Source organism: Melanerpes formicivorus, unplaced genomic scaffold (genome assembly GCF_026170545.1).
Source record: "Melanerpes formicivorus ecotype bairdi unplaced genomic scaffold, bMelFor1.0.p_v2 SCAF_19, whole genome shotgun sequence".
In the NCBI taxonomy this organism is placed as follows: domain Eukaryota; kingdom Metazoa; phylum Chordata; class Aves; order Piciformes; family Picidae; genus Melanerpes; species Melanerpes formicivorus.
This window is the reverse complement of record NW_027142371.1, coordinates 16,220,439-16,247,027: the sequence shown is the minus strand read 5'-3', so window position 1 is coordinate 16,247,027 and position 26,589 is coordinate 16,220,439. Positions and strand designations below refer to the sequence as shown.

Sequence of the window (26,589 nt, the reverse complement as noted above, 5' to 3'; positions counted from 1 at the left end):
AGTGCTTTCTTAGACACTTATGCTGTGATCCCTTTGTGTCTGGAAGCTCTGTGCCACCATATTTCACACTCTGATTCCTACTAAGAAAAGATTGCAAGATAAAAAGTGACAGGATAAAAAGAAAGAAATGAGGCCAGTTTAGCTCTTCCAAGAAACAGAGAGCAGATTCACAGAGCAGAAAAGAGCATCTTCCCGTTCCATAGCTCAGGGTAGTTAGGTTACTAGTGGTTAGGAGGCAGATACCAAATAACTGCCCTGAGCAGGGTAGACCAGAACAGCTACTCACAGGGTTTCCGTGACCAGGAGAGAGCAAGCACTGCTGGAAGGACCTGAAGGATAAAGGAGCACTTCAGGAAATGTCAAAGACAGGAGGAAAGGGAGAGTGAGAAGTGGTGGGCAGAGAACACAACAGGGGAAAGAGACAACAGTGAAGTAACTTCTTGGTAAAGTGAATGGCCAGCCCCCAAATGGCAGTTCAACAACCATGCACCTACCAGCCCACATTCTATTCATGACTCAAAGTTTATAACTAAGATAATATCTTAGCCCTTTTGCCAAATTGCTTATGGGTTCACAGGGGACCTTATCTCACAGACCCCATGGTGATGGTGCCCCTGGTTTCTGTTCTTTAGGTCAGCTGGGCACCCAAAACAAGTGGGACCCTGCTCACATCCTGTACTCCCTCACCACTGTGAAATCAGCTCTAGGCACCAGGGAACAAAGAGCTGTTTGCAGTAAGTGCACAAGAACGATTTCTGCATTTTTTCAACTCTTTAGGATTTTCCTAAACTTGTCACAACAGAAACACTTGGATTCTTTCCCCCCCCTCTTCTCACTTCACCTGAGCTATCACCTGTCTCAGTTGCACCGGGCTGTCATTACCAGCCAAAACGTTGACAAACTCCATTCTTTCTAGCTCAGTGCCCATTCTGCGTTTTATCGTCATTCATTAGCTGGCTGCTGACAGATCTCCCTGGCAGACTGCCCTTGTCAGGAATACAGTGAGCACAGCCCTGGCAGGAACACTCCTCTCCCACTTCTTCAGCTCTCTCCCCCAGGCTCACCAAGAATCACAGGGAAATAGCACCTGAAGGCCTTCCTCAGCGCTATCAGCCCCTTGAGGGACTCACAGGAGCACAGCCCTGTCAGAAACACTCCCCGGCATATTCATGCTCATCTAGCAGTTAATGAGTTGGCTTTTACCCAACCAGCTCCATCAGCCACACTCCACCAAAGCTGCTCTTCTAATATTTGTGATCTACCTGCTTGCTGCCAGGCTAATCACAATCTTTGACCTGGTAGGAAATAAAGGACAGTTTCACCTGGACTTCAAGGAGGGCACACAGGTAACCTGCTCTTCTACAGCACTGGTGCCATAAACCCCTGGCTGACACTGCCCTGCCCTTGCCGCCTCCAAGAGTCTGTCTAACACTCACTCATCCAAGCCCAGGTGTCCTTCTGGAGTTTGAACTCAAGACCAAGATCAGTAACTCTCAGCTAGCTTTGGATCAGGTTTCCAGAGATGCACCAGAAGAGCAACACTGTTCAAGTCCAGGCCACACAGCACTGCACTCTCCTAAAGAAGCCTTCATTCCAGCTTCAAGCATATCTTTTGCAGTCAAGTGGCAGTGAGGTTTTGTCATTACAAAGACCCAGATAACATCAGTTTAAGGGGACAAGGAGGAAAGAAAGCAGCAGCACGAGGTTTTCTTACAAGACAGCCTTTTTAAATTGCAGTAACTCATTAAGAACAGAGGGAAGACTCTATTTTACCACCAAACTGCCAGCATGAATTTTTCATGGCTGCTCTAGAGGGGAGTCCACTGCGTCGATAACACTGCAGCTCAGTTCTATAAGAAGAAAGTCTCCAATCACAAGTGTCACCCTGGAGGCTAAATAAAGGTTCTGTCTGCTGGCTTTGCTAAAATGAGCCCCACCACAGAGCAAGGTTAGGAGATGAAGCTCCTAAAGTGGAGTTTGCTGTGCTGTTTGAATAGCAGAACAGCAACCCAGTGTGTTGCAGGGCAAGTTGGGATTAGTAAACACAAGTAATCAGGTGGCTGGGAGCAAACGCTGGCTGTTAGAGATGCTCCCGGAGCAGTTTATCAAGCCGACATATCCTCTGCAGAACACGTACGTAGTTACATAAAACTCTTTTTTTTTCATTTTTCGGTTGGTCACAGCCAACATTAAGATCATCTCAGGCTGAGCTTTCAGACCATGAGTAATCAGACCATGAGAAAGTTTTGGGCAAGAACTCTCTCAAAGTTTCTGTGGCTAATTGAGAGGGGAAATGGAGATGAACTGAAGAATTAGGAAGTTAGATTTTCTTATCTACCAGGATTTATGCAGTCACTCATGACTTGCTATAGGCCTGACAAAAACCACTGTAGTGCAGTTCCAATTATGGCTGCATCTTAGATGTATGACCTGGAAATTTAGGCCAGATGTACGGTGCTCTGAAATGAACCTGTATCACATCATCACTCTGAGCCTGCTAAGCTACAGCAACACTTAGCAATTCATTGCTTACAGCCTGGGCTTCATTTAGGACCTGCCTCCCATTTTTATTATTTCTGACTCACCTCTCATTAGGCAGAGAGCAGCTCCCAGCTCATCTAGTCTTCAAAGAAATTCACACAGTAATTCACAACACCTTTGGCCAATAGCCACGAATAACTACCACTGTATTTCAGAAGGAAGGATTAAGACAGGAAAACCCCATCACCTCTGAGGCTACATCCAGAGAACATCCAACAGCCTTCCCAGAGCAGGGAGAAAAGCCTCCCACAGAACCTTTATTAGAACCTTTATTAGCATAAACCAAACCAGGTTGGAAGAGACCTTCAAGATCATCGTGTCCAACCCATCAACCAATCCAACCCACCCAAACAGCTAACCCATGGCACCAAGCACCCCATCAAGTCTCCTTCTGAACACCTTCAATGACGGCGACTCCACCACCTCCCCGGGCAACCCATTCCATAGCGCAATCACTCTTTCTGTATAGAACTTCTTCCTAACATCCAACCTGAACCTCCCCTGGCGCAGCCTGAGACTGTGTCTTCTTGTTCTGGTACTGGGTGCCTGGGAGAAGAGACCATCATCCACCTGTCTACAACCTCCCTTCAGGTAGTTGTAGAGAGTGATAAGGTCACCCCTGAGTCTCCTCTTCTCCAGGCTGAGCAACCCCAGCTCAGTCAGCCTCTCCTCATAGGTGCAAAAGGAAATGTTTTGTCTGGTGTAGCAGTGACCAGGTACCTATCCCTGCTGCTGAAGGGTACTAGGTCTTCAGCAGAACCGGGAGACAAAGAAATACCAAGATCTGGTCAGGTGGAGAGTTAGAGCAAAGTCGCTGGTTCAAGTTAGCCCGGCCAGACCAGACCCTGTTGCAACTCTTCCCTGGCCAAGCTGGCAGGGACATCACACTCGGTGCTGCAGGAGAGCCTTCCCCTGACTCACACACCTCCTTCCTAAGGTGTTAGCAGATCTCAGGAGGATCTGCTGTAATCTAGTTAGCTCACAGCCTTCCTCAGCCACCTCTGCAACATGGCTGGGGATTAACCCTCAGACCCCACCTGCCCTCAGCATGGCTCTGCTGCCAGGCTAGCTCCCACCTTTAAAAAGCAAACACACTCTGCCCACTGTGATGGCAGGATTTATTCCAGCTAGAACCCACACTGATCAGCAAAAGGCCCCAAAAATCAGCATTACCTTCCTGTTTTTACCATACAACAAGCTATGCTCCACCTAGTAAGACAGTCCCCTCCATAGGCAAGAAGGCAGAATCTGCTCCCCAGCAGCCCACTACCACTCGTCTGGATCCTCTCCTCCCTTATCCTCCAGTTGAGCTCCATATCCTTTGAGGCAAACGCTCGTGGGTACTCACCCATAAAACTCCACTCACCTTTGAGAGCCCTCCCACTTCTAAGTAAAAGCAGATGATGAAGATGTTCCAGGTGACCCAAACTGCAGTCCAGATGGCATACTAGAAGGGAAAGAGGAGGAGAGAGAAGCCACAACCATTAGGAAGTCACTGGAATCACTTTATATACCTTTGATGCAGCTGGGGGCAGTTAAATGTCCCGAGTCAGCACTGCAATTGTCTTCCTCTTCCTCTCTTTGCCACATGCTGGTGTCCTTTGCCTGATTAGAGATACAGGGGCAAAAGTTTGGAAGCAGTGGAAGAGTTTCTGCTGTGCCTTTGTTCAGCTTCTCTCTCCCTCTCTGCTGTGCAGTATCTCAGTGTCACATTGGTACCGGTAATAATCGCAGAACCCTAGAAGGTATTGGGGTGGAAGGGATCTTTGTCCAAGGTCATCTTGTCCAACCCTCCTGCAGTGAGCAGTGACATCTTTAACTAGATCAGGTCGCTCAGATCCCATCAAGCTTGAGCTGGAATATCTCACTTAATTATCTGAAATCTTTCAAGTTTGGTGTAAGCCCAGTAAAGGTGCAGCCCCCTGAACAATGTGTTCTGAGCACAGCACCTCCTGCCAAAACCCTTTAAAAAGCTCCTGCCTGGTTTCCCAAGGGCTTTTCTCAGCCCCTCATCACTGGCTACCTCCCAGCAGAACAAAGGCTGGGAAAGGCTTGGGATGGCACTGAAGAATGCAAATGTTGGGGTGCCGTCCCTGGAGGTGTTTAAGACCAGGCTGGACGAGGCTCTGGCCAGCCTGATCTAGTGTGGGGTGTCCCTGCCCACGGCAGGGGGATCCTTGTGGTCCCTTCCAACCCTGACTGATACTATGATACTATGAAATGTTACTTACCACCACGATGTAGCGAGGTCGGTACTGGATAGTGCCGAAAAGGCCGAGGATGACGATGATGATGTGGAAGAAGTTGGCTAGGATAGGGGCCCACTGGTATCCCAGGAAATCGAACACTTGCCTCTCTAATGCAGCCAGCTGGAACGGAGAAGGAAAAGGAGAGTTACATCTTCTGGGTTCATGATGTTCACTGTCAAGGTTGTGGATGCACTCCCAGAGCAAATCACTACAGCAGCTGAAGATGTTGCTTCATTCCCAAAGCAATTTACTGCCTACGAACCAGGTCAGTAGGGCAGAACGTGCATCTATAACCACTCACCTTCCACTTTGTGTTCCTCTGATGGCTAGGCTAACACAGACCAGTGAGGTCCAGTGTCTATGTGGGAGCAGGTCCTCTTCTTTGTGCACTTTGTGAGGTGGCCCTGGCAGAGGTGAGAAGCAGGGCAGTAACATCTCAAATAGCTGCAGTGGGACTTTCAGGAGCTCATTTATCAGAGCCTTCAGCTTCACTCCATCATTCCTGACACCTCTCATGTTTCTGCTCTCCAGCACACATTCATCAAAGTGAGAGGGAGAAGGAAAGTCTCTCCTCCACCTTCACCCCACCACAAGCGCTGCCACCCAGCAAAGAAATTCTGCAAAGACATCACTTTTCTAGGCAGGCTGTGTTCCTCTCCAGCACTAATAAGATGATTCAAGGCCAGTACTATCTTCTAGAAATAAAACTCCCATTTCTGTTGAAGTGCTGGGCTTGGCTGTCAGGTCATATTTGCATGAAGATGTGCTTTTCATCTGTAGCCATCATCTCTGTCTCAGGCACAAACTGTCACCTGGATCAGAATGGCTGAATTACATACCACAGGTGAAAGAGCACAGTAAACATAGACTCATGGAATCCTTTTGGTTGTAAAAGACCTTTAAGATCATCGAGTTCAACCATTAACTCCACCAAGTCCATTGTTTAACCTCAGCACCACATCTCCCTGACTATGAAATCCCTCCAGGGATGGGGACCCAATCACTTTCGGTCTGTTCCAGGCCTTGACAACCCTTTGGGGGAAGAAATTTTCCCTCCTGTCCCATCTAAACATGCAGCTGTATGCTAGACCTTACATCCCCACACCCTACAAATATTATGCCTATAGGAGAAAGAGGAAGTGGAAGGGACAGAATGGTTCTTTCAGGTTTTTCCCCAGTGCCCAGCCTTACACAGAGAGGTCTTCTCTATGCTTGTCTTTGCTAATGCATTGTAGCCACCTTGCCCACATTGACCAGTGGCTTTGCTGGTGCTAAGGCCCAGCAGATTTCCCTCTCAGGGTAAGGTTTCAAGGTGTGTTTGGGATTGCATTCTGACATTCCATGTTTATTTTCATCCGAGAGGAGACCTTCTCACTCTCTACAACTCCCTGAAAGGAGGTTGTAGTGAGGTGGGTGTTGGTCTCTTCTATCAAATAACTACGGATAGCACAAGAGGAAAAGGCCTGAAATTGTGCCGGGGCAGGTTTAGGTTGGAGATTAGGAAAAATCTCTTTGCTGCAAGAGCGGTCAGGCACTGGAACCGGCTGCCCAGGGAGGTGGTGGAATCACCATGCCTGGAGGGGTTCAGTGAAAACTGTGTCCATGGCACTTGGGGACATGGTTTCATGGCCATGGTGGTGTTAGGTTAAAGGTTAGACTGATGATCTTAGGGGTCTTCTCCAATCTTTCTGATTCTATGATTCTATAAATAAACCATCACAATTTACCATCGATAATATTAATTCAGCTACTAATGAGACACTAACCATGGGTGAGCTTAGTCCACCGTGCATAATCAGCTACATGACATCTTTTCCTGGCTTAGCTTTTAAATGGCAGATGGGGACCAAGCACTAGAGCTTCTGTAATGGCTTTAGGCATTTAAGGATGTAAATGGCTGCAGGTCTCAGTCCAGTCACCCAACAAAGGAAGCCACATCTATTAAAGGACCTTTATTCCTCCTTCTTCCTGCATCAGCGGGGAAATCATCTTCTCACCTCTCTTGGGCTGGGAAGGTATTGCAACTCTCAACACTGCTTTGGAAGTTCAACAAAAATCTGTACCTGAAAGAAATCTGCAGCAGCCCTGGCTAAGGGAGATCAATCAAGGAGGTGGTGAGCAGCTTTGCCTGTCTGACATCTCTCTTCACTGGCAAAGGGGGGCAGAGAGAATAAGGAAGCAGCCTCTAAATATCTCTTCTGCAACATAATTAGTCTTCTCTTTGAAGCAGCACACACTGCCCTGTTCTGGTCCATCTGAACCACCTGGAAGATGCTGTGACACGTGATGGGACTGAAACAGGGCAAGCACTGCTCATTTCAGTGTTCTTTTTGCTCTCCCTGCATTCACAGAGATTTCTGTATCTCATCAGAAACAGCAGGAATACGTTGAAGGCTTAATCTCTGAGGACAGGATTAACATCCATACCTTAATGATATTTGGAAATTTGGAGCCCTGACTGGCTGGCAAATGGTCACTTGACTGTGACCACTTCATCCAATCAAGCATGTAATTGGCTTTGTGTGTTCTGTTAACAGGGGAGGATGTACCACAAAACCCATCAATTAGCTGAGGGGACACAGTGTGGCGGTGTTTTCTGGAGATAACATCCTGCTCAGCTTTGCCTCTTGCCTTCAGGCTTTGAAAATAGGGATAAAGACAGATCCTTCCCACACATGCCCCTTGCCATGAATCTTCCTACTCCAGAATCAGGGAATCCGCTCCTGGAAAAGTGTTTTCTTGTCACAAATAAACATTTCCTATTAGGGCTGTATAAGAAAGGGAAAACTCCCACAGCTTTGTGAAGTTTCCTGGCTTGTCTGAAGCAGGGAAGACATTAATCTGTGAAGTAAGAGGTACCCAGCCATTGTGGAGACAGACCAGCCAGTCTACATTGAATTCATTCTAGGGCACAGCTCCTAGAGAAGTCTCCAATACCTGTCCTCACTGGATTTTTCATCAAGATCCTGCAAGTTAGCTTCATGAGGGTTAGAATCATAGAATTCACAGAATCACAGAAGCAACAAGGTTGGAAAAGACCTCAAAGATCATCAAGTCCAACCTGTCACCCAAGACCTCATGACTACTAAACCATGGCACCAAGTACCACTTCCAATCCCCTCTTGAATGCCTCCAGGGACAGTGACTCCACCACCTCCCTGGGCAGCCCATTCCAATGGCTAACGACTCTCACAGTGAAGAACTTTCTCCTCACCTTGAGCCTAAACTTCTGGCACAGTTTGAGACTGTGTCCTCTTCTTCTGGTGCTGCTTGCCTGGGAGAAGAGTAGACAGCAATAAGGTCTCCCCTGAGCCTCCTCTTCTCCAGGCTAAACAATCCCAGCAATCAAGGGTTAATCAAGGGTCTGTACAACTGCCTGAAAGGAGGTTGTGGTGCGGTGCGTGTTAGTCTCTTCTCCCTAGTAACAAGTGATAGGAACATCAAGAGATAGATTCAAGTTGCACCAGGGGAGGTTTAGGTTCGATATTGGAAGAAATTGCTTCACTGAAAGGGTTCTCAAAGACTGGAGCAGGCTCCCCAGGGAGGCGGTTGAATCCCCATCCATGGAAGTGTTGAAAGAGGCAGATATGGTGCTGAGGGACATGGCTTGACACCAGCCTGGGTAGAGTTAGAGAATGGTTGGACTTGATGATCTTAAAGGTCTTTTTCAACCAAAATGATTCCCTGATTCTGTGATGCTGTGTCATACTTTCCTCTTCCATACTGTGACTGCCATTGTTTTCAGGTTGTTTCTGTCCTGACTTGCATCCCTTTGCCACGATCTCTGCATTTGTCTTGCCCTCGGGAGCTGCAGGCATGACTCAGCTGGTGTGGCAATGGGCTTTGCCTGTCTGCTAGGTCAGCTGAAGGGAACAGGAGCTAGCTGGCTTTGCTTTCTGTGATGTGTGAGCTCAGGCAAGCTGCTTCCTCATGTGTAAAAGCAAAACCAATTCTCTGTCCATTGATGACACACACAGCAGCTCAGATGCTGCTGCTGCAACTCTACCACTGTGTTACCAATGTGCAGATAGCAAGTCTTTGGTGCCATCCAACCATCAGAAATGCAGCCTGAAGTTACCCCGGACTTGTCCCTGATCCCTCAGGAACCCAGCATAATTAAGGAAATAACTGCTAAAAACAAACAGATAAACAACCATTTTCACTCATTAAGCTGCAGGTCTGTGTGTAAAGGTCACCCATTAAATGCTGCTGAGAGCTGCAGGTAAACAGGGCTGATGTTTGTGCTAAGCCAGCCTGGATGTGGAGTTGGGATGTGAAGAAGCTGGTGGAACCCTTCAATCCTGGTTCCTTCAGTCTGGCAGGGTCAGGCTTTGCCCCTAGGTACTAAGAAACCTCATTGCTCTCTACAATTCCCTGGAAGGAGGTTGTAGTGAGGTGGGGGTTGGTCTCTTCTCCCTAGTATCAGGAGATAGAATGAGAGGAAATGGCCTGACATTGTGCTAGGGGAGGTTTAGGTTGGAGATTAGGGAAAAAAATGTGTACTGCAAGATGGGCAGGCATTGCAACAGGCCACCCAGGTGTAATAAAAGGGACACCGAGAGATGGTGGTGTCATTGTCCCTGAAGGTGTTCAAGAATGACGTGGCCATGGCACTTTGGGACACGGTTTAATGGCCATGGTGATGTTGTGTTGATGGTTAGACTCAATGATCTTTTCCAGCCAGAACAGTTCGATGATTCTATATCTGCACCCTCATACTGAACCTCTCTTGGATCCCTCTCACTGAGCAGGGGAGATGCCATCTTTCTCTGTTGCTGCCACGTTTCTGCAGAGTAATATCCTTGCTGCAGTGTCGTTTATGATGATTCACACCATCCTATTGAGAGAGCCCATTATATTCTTCAGACACTGGTTGTAAAGAGAAATTTCACGGATTGTGGCTCAGGTTTCAACCCATTCAAAGCTGACAAGACCTTTCCATCAGGGGGAACAAATTTTCCTGCTTTATGACTACTCTTATTAAAATCAGGATTCCTTCTGCTCCTTTTGCTCCTCTAGCCCATAGAACATTTTTACCTTTCATTCTTTAAAGTAAATTATTTATTGCAGTACTAAAACCAGGATTAGTTGGGGCAGACTTTTCTCTGCTGAAATAAACCACATTTCTGCTGATCTGAGTGAAACTGGAAGAGCAAATAACCACGTGAAGCAATAGCTAGCCAGGCAAAGAGACCAAACCAAAGTTCCCTGTTGGGCCATGGTTCATTTGTATGGCCAGGAAAGATAAGAAAGACAGATGAGATGTTCTGCAGTTCACACAGCCCCACACAGCTGCCTGATGGACCTCACTACAGAGTACAAAAACAGTCTTAGAAACATCTCAAAATGTGGAATATTTTCTTGCTGAGAGGTTCAAACCATTTCAGTTGTGTTTCTGATGTCTCTGGCAGTGTCACTGGCAAATAGTGATGCCAGCAGGACACCTCAAGCTGATTCAACATGTACTGGGGGGTGCTTGCTTAAATTCTGGTCCCTCACATCTTGTCTAAACTTCATCATTGACTTGTTGCTCCTGTCACACTGGAGAGCTCAACCTGCTTCCCTGGTGTCCCCATACTGCTAAGAAAGAAGAGATGCTGATGGACAAGCCAGTTGCCTCTAATTCTTTAATGCCCTCTCCTTTATAGCCATGTTAGGAGACAACATGGCCACCTTATCAGCTACATTTGCTTTTAATTTAGTAATCTTTTAAAGCCTTTAGCCCTGTTTGGTCTGGATCTGTGTCTTTCACTGCATTTCTGAAATCAGCTGGGACTCAAAATAACAAATATCACTTTTGAAATGTTGGCACAACTTGTACAGATGCAGGAGAGATGCTCAGAAAGCCCAGATCAGGTGTGGATATGCAAACAGGGTGTCCTGCCTGCACACATGTCCACATTTTTCTGTCCCTACAGGATAACCTGCTCTGACACTTTCCAAGCTCAGCTTTAGTAAGAGATTTCTTTTTTAAATCAAATATTGTAAAGAGTGGTCAGGCACTGGAACAGGCTGCCCAGGGAGGTGGTGGTGTCACCATCCCTGGAGGTGCTCAAGAAATGTGCAAACATGGCACTTTAGACATGGTTTAGTGGGCATGGTGGTGCGGGGTTGATGGTTGGACAGGATGATCTTGGATGATCTTGGAGATCTTTTCCAGTCAAAATGATTCTAAGAAATAAATTTCCCAGCATGCAACAAATGAAGCAAATAGGAAATGCTGATCCTACTGCTGGGGACCAGACAAGATATGAAAGAGATAATCCTGGAAAAAACAAAAAAAGAAAACTTTTTTCTACTTGGCCTATAAAAAAGCAACTGAAAAACTCTTGGCTCCTCCTTGTCTTTCACCACTGTAAGGACACAGCCTCACAGACTGCTCCAGTTCCTGCACTGCCCTTATTCAGCAACGCCCACAGCCACCTAGGACCCCTGTGGGCCTATCTATAGCTTGATCCCAAGCAACATTTGCTACTTCAATCCCCATATTTACTTCTGTCCAGCCTGTGCTGGGAAAGAGCCTCATCTGCAGCCCTTGGTTGCCACCAGACTCCTGTGATGCTCAGGGCTGCTGGGCTGATTCTCAACATGTTGATTCAACATTTGATTTCCTGCTGACTGGCCTTGATTTAGAAGATGCTTTTTGCTTATCTGATGTGCAAACACCATCAGAGCAGCCAAGACTTCCAGGTCACGGGTCTCCTCTTGGGGGGAAAAAATGCATTGTTTTCCTAAGGTATTTTGGCCATGTTGATGGCTTGAGTTCAGGACAAAGTCACAGTGCTGCTACCCCCATGAGGCATCAGAGAAGGGTGAAAATTTAAGTGCAGCCTGCTGAAACAGCACCAGGAGATTAAAAAGTCTCAAATGTATCATCTGAAAATATATCTGTTTGGGTTTTGAACAGAAATATCTTCATTTCTGGTTCTTCCATACAAATGGGGCAATATTAAATACCTCTCTGCTATGATTTAAAATACTTTTTCAACTGTTATTGTTATTATTATGATATATTATATTATTATAGATAGTTTTCCTCTACAGTTGCTTTGCATTTGTAAATGCTGAATCAATGCTAGATCTGAAGAATCCTAACCCCAAGCTGCAGCGTGGTGAGACTATCAGCAGTCAGCAGAACATTCCCTCCTGTGCCAGTGCTCATTCAAGGTAGAGAATATGTTGTGGGTAATTATCAAACACTGAGGCTGCTTCTCCACAGTGGCTGCACTTCTAAATAAATATTAATGGTTGTAATAGATGTTTAATTAAGTTTATCTGAAAAAGCAGTTCACTGAACCACTACTTCACACAAGTGAGAGCTCCTTCTGCTAGGTGCCACATCCCTGTCTCATCTACAGTCAGCACCATATGTGCAAATACCCTCCTGCATTCTCCAAATCTCATTTTTCTTTAGTAAGTGTTGTCAGGGAAACCTCTCCTGTGGCCTTGTGATCCACAACTCCTTTCCCACCATCTTTCCCTGAACCTCAGAGGTCAAGAGACTAATTGCCTGGGAGGTCTCTGTCACTTTGTCTCTCTGGCCACTGGATGCACCAAGCCCCTTTCTCTGCTCATTTTGCTGTTTTTACCCCCAGAAGCTGCTGAACCCCTTTCTAGTCACACAGACATTGGTGAAGCCTCCAATAGCAGACCCTAAATCTTCAAATCACATATATTTCAGAAGCAAACTCTGGTCACTTCACTGACCTGGAAGTAACATGCCAGACTCTCCCAGAGCATCTGGAGAAGTCTCCATCACACCAGGTCACTGGTCAGCAGCAGGTATTGGCTGCTCCTGAGGTGTTACACAGCAGCAAAAAGCTTTCACACCATCGTGCCACAGCTGAGGATCAGGACTTCTCCCACCCTAGTACCATCCTCTACAGAGCCTGGGAAGACTTTACCCCTTGGTGTGGTTCAGCACAACTTCCCTGCTGAAGCCCAGAGCATTCTGCTGTTAAATAGCCCAGCACTGACTCCTTCCCTCCCCATTTTTGGTCTTCAGAAACCATGTGGACATGGGTTAGGGTTAGGTCAACGGTTGGACTCCATAATCTTACAGGTCTTTTCCAATCAAAACAATTCAATGATTCTGTGACTCCCTCTGTCCTGGACCACCTGGGCTCTGGATTATGCCCTCCCAGTGTCATTCTGTGTGTTGGCAACAATGCTCCCAGGACTGCTGCTGCTTTGACCTTGATCCCTGTGCTCTCTGCTGCTGCTTTTCAGCAACATCCCAGCTGCAGAAATAAGTCATTATTCAGTCCCACACACCCAAATGCTGCTTAGCATTCCAGGAGAGGTACAACCCTTACTAAACATAAGGGATGAGACTGGCACTGACGTGGTGCAGAAGCCTGTGTATGCATGCTTCAAGTTGAGGCTCCAGCTTCAGAAGGTCTGAGGTTTCCTAGCACATCACATATAGCCACTAGCCTTGCTCAGATGAATTTTGTGTCTACAAGCCTCTTAAACCACTTCACTCCGAGTGTTGGGCTGGGTCAAGCAGTGCGCAAAACAGCCAAGGAATGTGAAAGGAGAGAGGTGCTGGGGGGTAAGGCAGTAGCTGGCAGTACTTTTACTAGCAAGACTTCCCTAGTCCATGGTCACTACCAAATGACTCATCCCAAGGTGCTGTTCAAGCATGGCAGCCCCTCGTCTGCTCCACAACCCTCTAAGCAGGGTGCTCAGCAGTACAGATCATTAGTAGGTTCTTTCACTTAATGCTGCAGAGGAGAGAAGAGGTTGCCCTAAAATGATTCTCTGAAGAATGCTCATAATACAGCTCCCAGGAAAAGCTCCGCTTCCTAGGAGGGATATTTCAGCAACAAATATTGCCCTGTATTGCTGAAACTTCTCCCAGATCAGGGTCAGTAACATGCCTGGTGAGGATTCTGCTCTGCAGACCCCACATGGGTTTGTCTGGATTACATCTCACATCAGGGCTCAAACCTCAGGGATGCAGAGAGGTGCCTGCAGCACCATCAGACACCAAACACAAGCTGCTGTTCCTTTCCCTCCTGCTTGCCTCTCCTGATAGCATCTAAGTCCCACACACTGCTGTGATTGCTGATTGCCCAGATTAGCAATCAAGCAAAATTAATAAGCAGGTGCCTTTGTGATGCAGGCAAAAAAGACTCTCCGACAAGAATGACAAACTTGTTATATTTGGAACCTACATCAACACTCAAACCAAAGTTTCCTAAACAGAATTAAATTAATCTGTTGTGCCCACAATACCCCTCTCCTCTTACCGCCCCCCTCCCTCCCCCCCCCCCCAGCTTTTTTTCTCCTCCCTCAGTTTCACAGCTCAGCTTTGGCTCTCCAGCTTGGTCACAAAGATGGGGGGAGGCATTGGAATGACAAGGCTGTGATTGCATTTGCAACAGACATTAAAAGTAATGAGTTTCCAATAAGAATAAGTGCCTGACTCAGATGCTGTGTAAAGCACAGCCTTATCCTAGGCTTGGGCTCCACACTTGTGCCAATCCTGGCTTTCTCTCACCTCCTGCGTCCAGAAGATGATCAGAGGGTTCAAGCATGTCTCCTGTGGGGATAGGCTGACAGAGTTTGAGCTGTTCAGCCCAGAGAAGGCTCCAGGGAGACCTTAGAGCAGCCTTCCAGTAAGTGAAGGGGCTTAGAGGAGAGCTGGAGAATGACTTTGTACCAAGGCATGGAGTGGCAGGACGAGGGGTAGTGGTTTCACACTGGAAGAAATTTGGACATGAGGAAGAAATTCTTCCCCATGAGGGTGGCGAGGCACTGGTACAGGTTGCCCAGAGTTGTAGAGGCTCCAAGCCTGGAAGTGGTCAAAGCCAGGTTGGATGGAACTTTGAGCAATCTGGTCTAGTAGAAGGTGTCCCTGCCCATGACAAGGGGAGAAGGTGGAATTAAATGATCTTAAAGGTCCTTGCTGCTGGAGAGAGCAAACACATTGACAGGACTAGCACAGAAGGCACAAGGTTGTACTGAAGGACTCTTTAGTCAAGACTACTCAGCCTGTCTTCCAATGATGCAGTTCTCTGGCGTCCACTGGATGTGAGAGCAGCAGTTTGAAAACAGCTCAGAGATCCCCTTCAGCTCTCAAGTGAACTAGGAATACTTCAAATCATTGAGAGGTTGGACCAACATTCACAGGACATATAAAGCAAATTAAATACCAGCTGGACTCACCCAGTTTAGAAAAAAATACAGCTATCTTCTATTTTCCAGGCATTTAGTGCAAACTGCAGTTTTATTTTGCCTCTGGTTGCCTCAAAATTGAATTATGACCTTAAATATACTATTGGCAGTTTCCAAAAGGAGAAAGAGGCTCAAAAAGCAAAGCTTGGGTTTTCTTCTCTCTTGTCCAGACACAGACTGAGAAAAACTTGCTGTTTCTGAAGGACATTAAGAACATGCTCTGCCTTTAGCATCCCCTGAAAGTCCAATTCACAGCTGGTACCTACAGGACTTTCTCCTCAGGAAGGGTCACCTGTAACCTGAGTTACAAAAATGCCACTCTGAAGGCAAAACAACTGCAGAAAGCCATCTGAAGCTGTTTTCCTCATCCAGGGGAAGAGGAGAATGAGAATTTCTTGGAGTCCATGTAGAATGGCCAGCAGGGACTCACTCTTCCCATAGGTCTGTGTGTCAGAGCACTCCAGAATTCAGCAGGATGCTCTCCAGTGAGTGTGGAGTCACAGAATTACTAAGGCCGGCAATGACCTTTAAGATCATCGAGTCCAACCACAACCCAACTACCGTGACCACTAAACTACATCCTGAAGCACAACACCTACACACTTGACCATCTCCAGGGGTGGTGACTCCACCACCTCCCTCGGCAGCCTGTTCCAATGCCTCACCACTCTCCCAGTAAAGTTTTTCCTAATGTCCAATCTAAACCTCCCTTAGCCCAACTTAAACCCATTTCCTCTCATGGAAAAATGGTTTCTGTGTTGCTGGTCTTTTGTGGAACCCCTCCACCTAGATAAAGCTCCCTGCTCTCTCCTTCTCTTGCAAATCCCTCTCCCTCTGCTCCACACCTTCCACCCAGCCTGTCCTGCTCCAGTCAGCCCAGCAGCCACTCTCCCCCACTTCCTTCTTGCACATTGCACTGGGAGCTCTAGCAGCTGATCCCCTTAATTAGGTCACGGACAGATCACACATAAAACACTTGCACCAGCCAGATCCCCTGAAGGAAAAACATGCCAGCTCAGCAAGTGGGGTGAAAGCTCCAGAGGGGAAGGATGCCAGGGCTGAAATAACTCTTCCAAACTTTTTCTGCAGGAACCTTGCTTCAGTTTCTGCTCAACTGCTTGGTCCCCGCTCCCTGACACGGTAGCTAAGTGGTAGTGTTGCTTTAATTTCCTCCTGCTGGTGTTGCAAGGCCAGATTGCTTGGATATTCGTACACAGAAGGAGTTTAATGAAAATTATAATGAGAGCCCTGCGGTGCTCTTGCAGGTCGGCTTTCCACTGGGCTGCCTCTTTCCATTACAAATCAGGCTGGTGTAACTGGAGTGAGGGGAGAGAATTCATTAAAAAGGGAAGTGCAGGGTGGGTGAGAAAGAGGGGAGAAAGAAAATTATATTGTTCTTACTAATAATCTAGGAAATTGGGATCTGCCGAGGTCTTGCCGCAGCTTTGCTCCTAGAAGAAAAGCCAATTTGTAATCACCCTGCAGCAGGGAGAGACCACGGCCACGCGAAAATTCCCACTGGTAATTGCTGCACAAAGGGACCCTTTCTGATTGAAAACTGTTTCAAAGCAGTGATGAAGACTTTATTTCCCCCACTGGGACACAGAGAACTGCTCTTAGCACTTCTGTTTCCTAATACCTAGCTGTGAAATTAGGGGGGTCAGGGAGAGACAATGTGTGAAGCCAATGGGATGCACCTCCCATCATTTTACAGCTTCCCCTTCCCAACTCCCCCCAGCTACACAGGGTGCTTTTGGCCCCACTGTAATGCCACGAGCAGCAGCTCCTTCAGAAGACAGAAGCCCTCATTCAGTGAAGAACTGGAGCATCTGCTGATTTGAGGCACAGCCTATGCCCAGCTGGAGGGCTCTGTAAAATCTGAGTCTGATGAAGCAGGAGAGGAGGTCCTATGGCAATATGCATCTGTGCATCGATTCACTGACACCCAGCCTGGCTCCTGCATATGGCAGCACAAACTGCTGCTATCCCAAACCCAGCCTTCTGGGTTTGATTCTGCCTCTGTTCCTTCCTGTGCCCTCTGGCACAGCTGTTAACTGTCTGTCTTCCCATCTAGTGGAACTAGAAATAACACCCCTAGTTTCCACAGACAATAGCTGGAGATTTGGGGTCTGTTGGTGAAAGCCTTTCATTTTTCATAGTAAGCATCCTGCATGAGCAGAAACCACATCATCATTGTAATAGTGGTTCTACTGGATGCCCACCTGCCCATAGAGGTAAAAAGAGGCGGCATTTGGGGCTGGGAATCTCCCCATGATGATCACAGCACTAGTCCAAACCCCTTGCCTTTCCATCACTATCACATTCTCAAAACAGAGAGGTAAACACACCCTGCTCCTATGCCTCTGCTCCCCTATATTCATCCCTACTGAAGTTTCACCAAATCCCAGCAATGCCCAGCAAGGAATTCCCAGTCAGTCCATCTGCCAGACCCCCCAGTGTGCTCATCCCAGCTCTTAATCTCACCTTATCCTCTGTGGCCAGAGGTCGTAACTTAAGGCTGACAAAGAGCTGGAAAGTTGGGACAGAGCAGATGAGATGAAGCCAAGTGCAGAAGCGATTTCCTTTAGGTATCAAAATGCAGCCAGGAGACTTTGCCCTCTGCACATCATAGCAATGAGCAGGAAGTTTTCAGGCAAATTAGAAGTTGGAGATATTTTAGGAGTTGGGCTGCAAACAGACCAAGTGATTTACTTGCATTTCATGCATGATACAGTAAGTACAGAATCATAGAATGCAGTGGGTTGGAAGGGACCCTCAAAGGTCATCTTATCCAACCCCCCTGCAGTGACTAAGAGACATCCCCAACTAGAGCAGGTTGCTCAGGACTCCATCATGTTTGACCTTGAAAGTCTCCAGGGATGTGGTCTGCACCACCTCTCTGGGTAACCTGTTCCAGTATTTCACCACTCTCATTGTGCAGAGCTTCCTCCTAATGTCCAGCTTAAATCTCTCCTACTCTAGTTTAAAACATTTGCCCCTCACCTTATCACCACAGGCCCTTCTAAACACCCCCTCCTCAGCATTCTTGTAACCCCACTTCAGATATTGGAATACTATTAGATCTCCATGAAGCCTTCTCTTTTCCAGGCTGAACAACTCCCTCAGCCTGTCATTGTAGTAGAGGTGCTCCAGCCCTCTGATCATCTTTGTTTTCCTTCTCTGGACCCACTCCGTCAGGTCCATGTCCTTCCTGTGCTGAGGAATTCAGAGCTGGACTCACAGCTCCAGGTGAGGTCTCCACAGAGCAGAGAGGCAGGATCCCCTCTCTCCATCTCTGGTCACACTGCTTTGGATGCAGCCCAGGCTGGCATTGGCCTTCTGGCCTGCAAGTGCCCATTGCTGGCTCCTGTCCAGCTCCTCAGCCACCAGCACCCCCAAGTCCATTCCTGCAGGGCTGCTCTCAATTTCATCATTCCCCAGCCTGTGCTCGTACCAATGATTGTCCCGACACAGGTGTAGGACCGTGCAGGGTCCATACTGAGTTTGATTCATTATTAGAAACACTTTCTTTGTTCTTGGTTAGAATAGAATAGAATAGAATAGAATAGAATAGAATAGAATAGAATAGACCAGACCAGGTTGGAAGAGACCTTTGAGATCTAGTCCAACCTATCAAACACTATCTAATCAACTAAACCATGGCACCAAGCACCCCATTGTGGTGGGTTGGAAGGGTAAGGCCAAGAAGCCTCCTCCCTTCCCCCTTGTAAGGTAAAGGGAAAGAAAATTGAAGGGAAAGGGAAAAAAAACTCACAAGCTGAATTAGCAAAGCAGTGGAGCTTTATATTTACAAAGCAACGTAGGGTATGCGGGGGAATATATACAAATTTACAATATTTACAATATATACAAAGATATACAACAGAGTAACACAGAAATGAGGGTTTCCCCCTCTGCTGAGGGGGGTTTCCCACCTCCGCTCTCCCCTCTTTCCCCCTTTCCCCAGAGTGGGATAGAAAGAGAAAGAAAAGAGAGGAAAAAAAAATTAGAAGCACTTGTGTTAATTGGAAAGCAGTTAATACAGGCCTGGTATCTTATCGGCTTCAAGGCCGAAGCCTTGGCAGAAAGCCCAGCACAGAGAGAGCTGCTGCCCAAAGAAGAGGCAGAAGCAAGACTGACGATAAAGTGCTGGAAAACCCAGTATACCCTCCTGCTGTCCCAGTTCAGAAGGTGCTTCCTCCCACTTCACTAATGAAATAGTTTAGATTATTCTTTCCGTTTACCAACTTCCGTCCACCATATTCCCTTTCTTAAGGGGACAACGTCAACCGGTCACACCCATCAAGTCTCTTCCTAAACATCTCCAGTGATGGTGACTCCACCACCTCCCTGAGCAGCACATTCTAATGGCCAATCACTCTTTCTATGAAGAACTTCTTCCTAACATCCAGCCTAAACCTCCCCTGGCACAGCTCAAGACTGTGTCCTCTTGTTCTGGTGCTGGTTGCCTGGGAGAAGAGACCAACCCCCACCTGCCTACTACCTCCCTTCAGGTAGTTGTAGAGAGCAATAAGGTCTCCCCTGAGCCTCCTCTTCTCCAGGCTAAGCAACCCCAGAAAACCAACCCAACGTTAAAAAACAAACAACAAAAACATTTTTTTCATTTTTTAAAAAAAAAAGAGAAAGAAAAAAAAAAAAAAAAAAAGAAAAAATTACCTTGAAAAAAACCAGGGAGACATTTTTTTCCGGCTGAAAAATAAATACCAGTGAAGAAACACTGACCAACTAATGACTGTACCAGCAAACTTCCAGGCCTGTCATCAAAGCATGAAATGAAAAAGAACTGGGAGGAAAAGAGTATTTTGGCCATAAAAACCATTTAGTAGTCCAGCTTCTGGTTCCAGTAAACTGCTTTTGACAGGAAGGGTTTTAAATTGGAGCCAACAGAAAATGACAATTTCTTTTTACAAAGGGGCTGTCAGAGGCTTTTTGGGGTATTGCAGGCATTTTCCAGTAACCACAAGCCCCACAAACAACTTCCCTTCTGCAAAGTGGCTAGAAATGAATCAATCACTATTGACTTCCATCTTCTGATGGCCTCACTGGAAGAAAATCAATGATACTTAAATAATTGAGTAATTATCTTAGTAATTACAGGCAACAAATGTAGCTCCCCTTGCCTCCCTCAAGCCCTGTAAACAAGTGATATTTCAGTTTTACAGCCTTTTTATGAGGATGAGCCAATTTTGTGCAGCCCACGATGACTTCTGAGCTGTCACCCACATCTCAGGAGTCACCAGCACTTCTGGCATTGTCCCAGCAGTGTGGTCCTCACCGCTCTCAGAGACAAAGAAGGCTGAGCATCTCTTGGGTTCTTTCCTTGGCTGTAACCTCCCCACAGGCTGGGAAACAGAGATCCAGCTCTATTTTTCTTAAGTCATTAAAAGCAAGGGAAGCAGAGACACAAGATACCTAAAAGCTGTGTAGATTTGGTGCTGAGTCACATGGTTTAGTGGTGGACTTGTTTGTGCTAAGCTAACAGTTGGACCTAATGATCTTCAAGGACTTTTCCTACCAAAACTGCTCAATGAGTCTATGAAGTGCTCAAAGAGATTTATCAACATCTAAGGATGAAGATGGCAAAAAGTTTAGACACAGATTTGAGGCTGAAGATCTCTTTTAGCTGGGTTGACAAAACAGCTTGAAAAGTGCAAACTGCTCTGGACAGCATAGAAGCACATCTCTGCTACAAAGTAGGTGACGTGCCTGAAGCAAGTGCTTTGGGGTGGAGATTCTTGGGCTCAAAGCATGAGATGAACCATGGTGGAAGTCACTAAGCCCGTGTTCTTGTCATCCTCAACATCCCCTGCACTGTTGTGTTTTCCTGCTGAGAGGAGTCCAATGAAACTAAAGATTCTCATCAGGGATTTATTAACAATACAGTATCATGCTAAAAAACCAACCAACCAACCAACCAACCAACCAACCAACCAACCAAACCCAAGCCAAGGATGAATACATCCTCTCACTGTATTAATGGCATTAACCACAGAACTTTTTTCTGTGGCATCCTCTTTGTTTTCTCTCTTTGCTCCTAGCAGATGATGAAATGAGACCTGTGACATTCACTTTGATGGAGGAGAGCTGCTGGCCTCCCAACAATGTATGTAAGAATTCAGTGCCTTTTAAAAAGCATTATTTTTGAGGGAAAGTCCTTTTGAGTGAGGGCTAGAATGGGGTAATTTTCCACATGACCAAGAATCAAAAGGAAAGCAGCAGCCCAGTCCATGCTCTTACCATCCTCCCCGAGTCACCCACTGGATTGATTTGTCACAAGGTGAAAGTCTTCTATTTATTATCATTTTCTACTTGTCCTGCTTAATGCAGTCCCTGCCAGGATGAGTTTGCTGTGGGAAAGTGGAATGAAGCCAGGTCTTTTAGTTTGATGTTAAATGGGGCCTGGGCGGGGGGAGGCTTTGAGGGAGGGGAGGGGGAAATCTTCCTCATTATGAAAGGAAAATGCGCAAGGCAGAGTTTTCATGGGATGCTGCCCAGCCTCCCAATTAGGGTGGCTGAGCCAAACAGTGGCGTTATTCTGTGCCATTGTTTATCCAGTGTCACTCAGCCATCTTTTACTTTATGAGCAGAATTTATCTCCTCCGTTGTGCTACCCAATTTGTTTGCATTTTTGGTTCAGTCGAGTGTCTCTGGTTTATTGTATGCATCTTCTGGCCTCCCACTAGCCAGCTCTCCAATTAAGCCTCCAAGAGTGTCACACAATGGCCGGGCTCCTCCTGCGCTCCATTCCTGCCTGACGTTTGCATCCCCTTTTGCTTTTGCACTGCCCCTGACTTGCAGCTCCTCAATGGCTCATGGTTTATTCAGCAGCAAAGCTGAATTTCTCATTTCCCCTCTCTTTTCCCCTTTCATCCTTGCCCTTTAAAATACAGTTGGTCAAGAGAGGCCACTTTGGCAGCTCTGGAGAACAAAGTTTACTTTCAGTGACTCTTTAGGGTCATTGAATCACAGAACGCCAGGGTGGAAGGGATCCCAAGGATCATCTGGTCCAACCTTTCTAGGTGATAGTGGAGTTGAAATGAGCTGGCCCAGCACCCTGTAAAACTGGGTCTTAAAAACTGTCCAATGCAGGGGAATGCACTGGTTCCCTAGGGACATGGTTTCAAAGTCTGCCTGGAGAAAGATTTTCTTCATGGGGAAAGATTTTCATCTGGATTCTAGTCAGCGTATCCCCAGCAGTAACTTCTGGGTGTCTGTCCCATATCACCCCTTGTAAAAAGGGAGTCTCCATCATCCTGGTAGTCACCCTTTAGGCACTGGTACATGTTCATATGGTCTACCCTAAGCCTTGTCTCCTCAAGGCTGGTTTTATCTTAAGCGTTTGGCAACCTTACAGTGTTTGAACACTGAGCTGTGGGGCAGCAGCCCAAATGTGGGGCAATCACAAACTCTTGTGGCTTCATCATAGAATCACAGAATCATTAAGGCTGGAACAAGCCTTTAAGATCATTGAGTCCAACTGTAACCCAACTACCATGACCACTAACCATATCCTGAAGCACCACATCTACACACTTCTTGAACACCTCCAAGGATGGTGACTCCACCAACCCCTTGGGCAGCCTGTTCCAATGCCTCACCACTATTTTCAGGAAAGACATTCTTCCTGATATCCAATTTAAAACACCCCTGGCACAACTTAAACCCATTTCCTCTCCAATGGCATCTTTGGCTTGTCCCTACTCCAAACTTTCTGCTTAGTTTTCTCCAAGTCTTTTTATCTTCTTTCTTGCAGGTCTGTCTGCAAGATTAGCTAAAATAGAAAAGTGCTGATACACATTAAATGCTGCTACATTAAATAATTTCAAGGAAGCTTAATCTTGCAAGACTGGGAGGTGAACCCCAGAACAGTGATAACAGTATCTGTGCATCGTCTGTTCCACCAGCATGGCAATGCTGCAGCTGTAGGAAGCATCATTTGCCTCCTTATCATAGCGGGCTCCAGACTTATCACTGTGTCTGATGGGACCATCAAAATCCCATTGAGCTCTCCGCCCTGGGTCACAGCTGAACATGAGTTTTACTCCTGTATTTGAGTCTGCCAGGACTGGAGGTTTCCAGGATTTCTGCTAAAAAAAATCATAGAAACATAGAATCTTTTTGTTTGGAAAATATTTTAAGATCATTGAGTCCAACCCTTCTCTAATTCTACTAAGGCTGGTGCTAAATCATGTCCTTCAGCACCACATCTCTGCATCTTTTAAACATCTCCAGGGGTGGGGATTTGACCACTTCCCTAGGGAGCCTGTTCCAGTGGCTGAGAGCCCTTTCAAGTGATGAAGTGAAGGCTCTATACAATGCCTCACCACCAACCACTGAAGCACCCTTTGTTTGCACATTCATGTCCAAAACCGGGACTGAGGAACTTTACACAGCCATGGGAGCTACCAAGAAGGAAAAGGTTGGCAGCCATGAAACCTGGGACACATCTCATTTACAGAAAGCATCCTTTGGCTAAGTGATGCCAAAGGAGTTTACTGCCCTGTCACTCTGAACTGCTTCAGAAATTCATCACACTTTAAATGATTGACTCCAGTATCCGTTCAATCCCACTTCACAGACTGCAGAGCCTTTATTACACAGCCATATATTTAGCACTGAAATAGTTCTCACCAGTGTAACAGCCCTGTCATCTAAGGAATAAAACAAAGAGCCAGTATTCATCATGAGGGAGACAGAGTCTTTGTTGTCTGAAGCCATGGCAGAGTTTTGTTAGCACCCTATCTATTCTTCCAGACTGTCACACAACACACTTTTAAGCTGTTTCAGTGCCAGCCCTGGAAGCCCAAATGCTGCTGTAGCTTCTCATCACTCACTTCCCAGCTAATGATGATTTCAATAGACAGCAGCACTGATCCTGAGCACAGAGAATATAGGCAGTGACTTAGGAGCAGGAAAGACAACCTTTCCAGAAGAGCACAGACAGGCCTTCATCTCTGGCTAGGTTAGGAACAAAAGCCCTGCAGGGTTATTTAAAGCATGGCTACAAGGAGCAAAGAATGAACGTGCATCTTGGGCACTGGTCACATCCAGATGACCTGAGTTTGGACTGTGGTCTGATGGCAGAGTATTGTGTAGACTGTAGGACCCAAGAAAACAGAATTGAGCATGCTAGCTGTCCTGACCTCACACTGCTATGGCTCCTGCAGCCCTCCTGTACAATGTTGTGGTTTGCTTGATGGGTGTAAGTTCAGCATGGAGCTGGAAGAACCAGCCTTGAACTTAATGATCTCAAAGGCCTTTCCCTAACTCAACAGTTCTATGATTCTAACCTGGTGCTCTGGATCTAGACACCTTGAGATATACTCGGCATGAGTATATCGCATCCTGCCTAGCATCAGCCTGATGTGCTCTGCATCTCTGGGAAAAACAAGTCAGGTTTGGGGCCAGACGACCTCTGCTAACATGCACATCTGTGGTGCAAATGAGGCCATTAAATGAGAAGGTAGTAGCACCATTCTCAGAACCAACCACCACCACGGTCTCCTCAGGCTTCTGAAAGCATTTGAGAACCTGCCTGTGTCAGCATGAAGACAGGAAAGAGACCATGCAGAACAGGTGCCTCTGAGAAGGTGCCACGCAAGGGCTCACGCTGCTTGTGCAGGGAGGCAGACCCATCCATCCTTACAACATCTCCGCTCAGAATAATGAGAGGGGAAATATGAAGGCCCAGAATCCTAAAAAGTAGCAGACATTGGAAAGGAATTGCCTTTCCCTAGCTTTCTAATTCATCTCCAAGCCCTCAAGCTCACTTTTCTCCACATGCTGGGAAAACAAAGGGCACCCAAGGGACTGTGAACTCCCATCACACTCCTCCCAACACCCTCTCTCCTCCCTGCCCAGCAGCCAGCAAACTCCCAGGCTAATTAGCCAAATGTATTCTGCACATATTTAGCATTTCTGAGTAATGAGGATAATCAGATTTCTCCCCTAATTCTGTCCATATACAACGTAAGCAGGTGTGTTGCCTTTCCCACAATGGGCTCACAAAAACCACGTTGTCTGCCTGAGCGAGGGAAGCCAGCCGCCTGTCAGAGCCCATTCCCATCTCCACATGGAAACCTGCTGCTAAGGATTACCAGTAGCCATGGGAAATTAGGATCTGGGTTGGATTTGGTTAAGCAGACAGCAGTTCAGGTATCCAAGCAAGATATTGAAATGCTCAGGCTTCAAATCGGGCCAGAGATCTCGATCAGAGATCAGAGATCTTCACCATCCTTCAGAAAGGAACTGCAGAAGAAGCTCTTCTGTGTTGTGGTCGAACAGGAGGTGTTTGGCTCAGAACCTCGTAGGTGGTTTGGGTTCTGGGAAGTCTCTGAACTCAGGTCTTGGTCATTCTCCACAAGGTTAATCAGCCTATGGACCTAGACCTTACCTCTGTGAATCTGTTGGCTGGTAAATGCATAGAGTCATAGAATTGTTTTGGTTGGAAGAGACTTTGAGGATCATCAAGTCCAACTGTTGACCCAGCACTGCCAGGTCACTACTAAACCATGTCCCTCAGCATCACATCTCCAGGGCTTTGAAACCTCTCCAGGGATGGGGACTCCACCACTTCCTGGGCAGCCTGTTCCAGGCCTTGACAGCCCTTTTGGGGAAGAAATTGTTCCTCATGTCCATCTTAAACCTCCCCTGGGACAACTTGAGGCCATTTTGTCTGGCCCTATAACTAAATAGCCTAGACTTGTGGTCTCTACTCCTTTCAAGGTCTCTGGATGTGGGTCAAGGCCAGGCCAATTCTTTCTGGTCCTGCTGAGTTTTTGAGGGTGATTTTTCACTTCAGTAAACTTCACTTCAACAGCCAACTTCTTCACTTCACAGCAAACTTCTCAGAAGGCAGAAAAAGATTTTTAAGTGCCCATGACTACATCCTGGCCCTTGGAACAGTTGGACATGTTACTACCAAAGTAGGACCATTTCCATCTTAATGGAGTATCCAGGGCCCATCATCTCTGAAAGAAGGAAAGAGTGTTCCCAAGACCCACAGCATGGAGTTGGGCACTCCTGCACATCTGGTCCACAGCAGTAATATTAAGCAGACCCTACCACATGCCCTCCACAAAAAGACCATCTGCTGAGCTTCACATAGGGAAAACCCCCAATATACTCCCAACATGACAAAGCCATTTCTAAGGGCAATGATCTTATTTAGGGCTGCAGAATGATGTCCAAAACTCCTAAATTTAAACAGTCTGAGTAAACGTAGGATTTAGATTCCTCCTCCAGATGGGTTAATGTCCTGGTATTAAGACTGAGCTCTGGTTACTACTGAGGAAATTTTCAGATGGAGCTGAAGATAGACAGTGACAAACTGTTAATTGTGGCGAGGCTATTTGTCCATGATGGATGAACACACCAGACAGAGCACTCCATGCAAGGTTACACTCAATATTTTGTAAGTTCTATGTGGGTAATAAAATGCTACATCCCCTTCTTTAGTGCCCTCTGTCTCACCTTCCCTGTTCAGATGAAACGCTGCTTTCAGCAAACTAGCACCAGAGAACAGTGCTTGGAAAATGCATTTCACCAGCAGAAACTTAAATCACACAATCTTTTTGGTTGGAAAAGACCTTTAAGA

General features: G+C 46.6%; 1 protein-coding gene across 5 annotated transcripts in view; it reads right to left on the bottom strand.

Annotated features, from left to right (window-relative positions):
- NKAIN4 (sodium/potassium transporting ATPase interacting 4) overlaps positions 1 to 26,589 on the bottom strand; it is a 60,616-nt gene that overhangs the window by 24,314 nt on the left and 9,713 nt on the right. For all 5 annotated transcript variants that reach the window (XR_010988783.1, XR_010988784.1, XM_068150373.1 and 2 more), the window contains exons 2-3: positions 4,773 to 4,910; positions 3,908 to 3,988 (exon numbers count right to left, since the gene is read on the bottom strand). Coding sequence is in view for 3 of the 5 variants with exons in the window: in XM_068150373.1 (XP_068006474.1) it covers positions 3,908 to 3,988; positions 4,773 to 4,910 (219 nt within the window). In the remaining 2 variants the exon portion in view is untranslated. The remainder of the gene's footprint in view (positions 1 to 3,907; positions 3,989 to 4,772; positions 4,911 to 26,589) is intronic.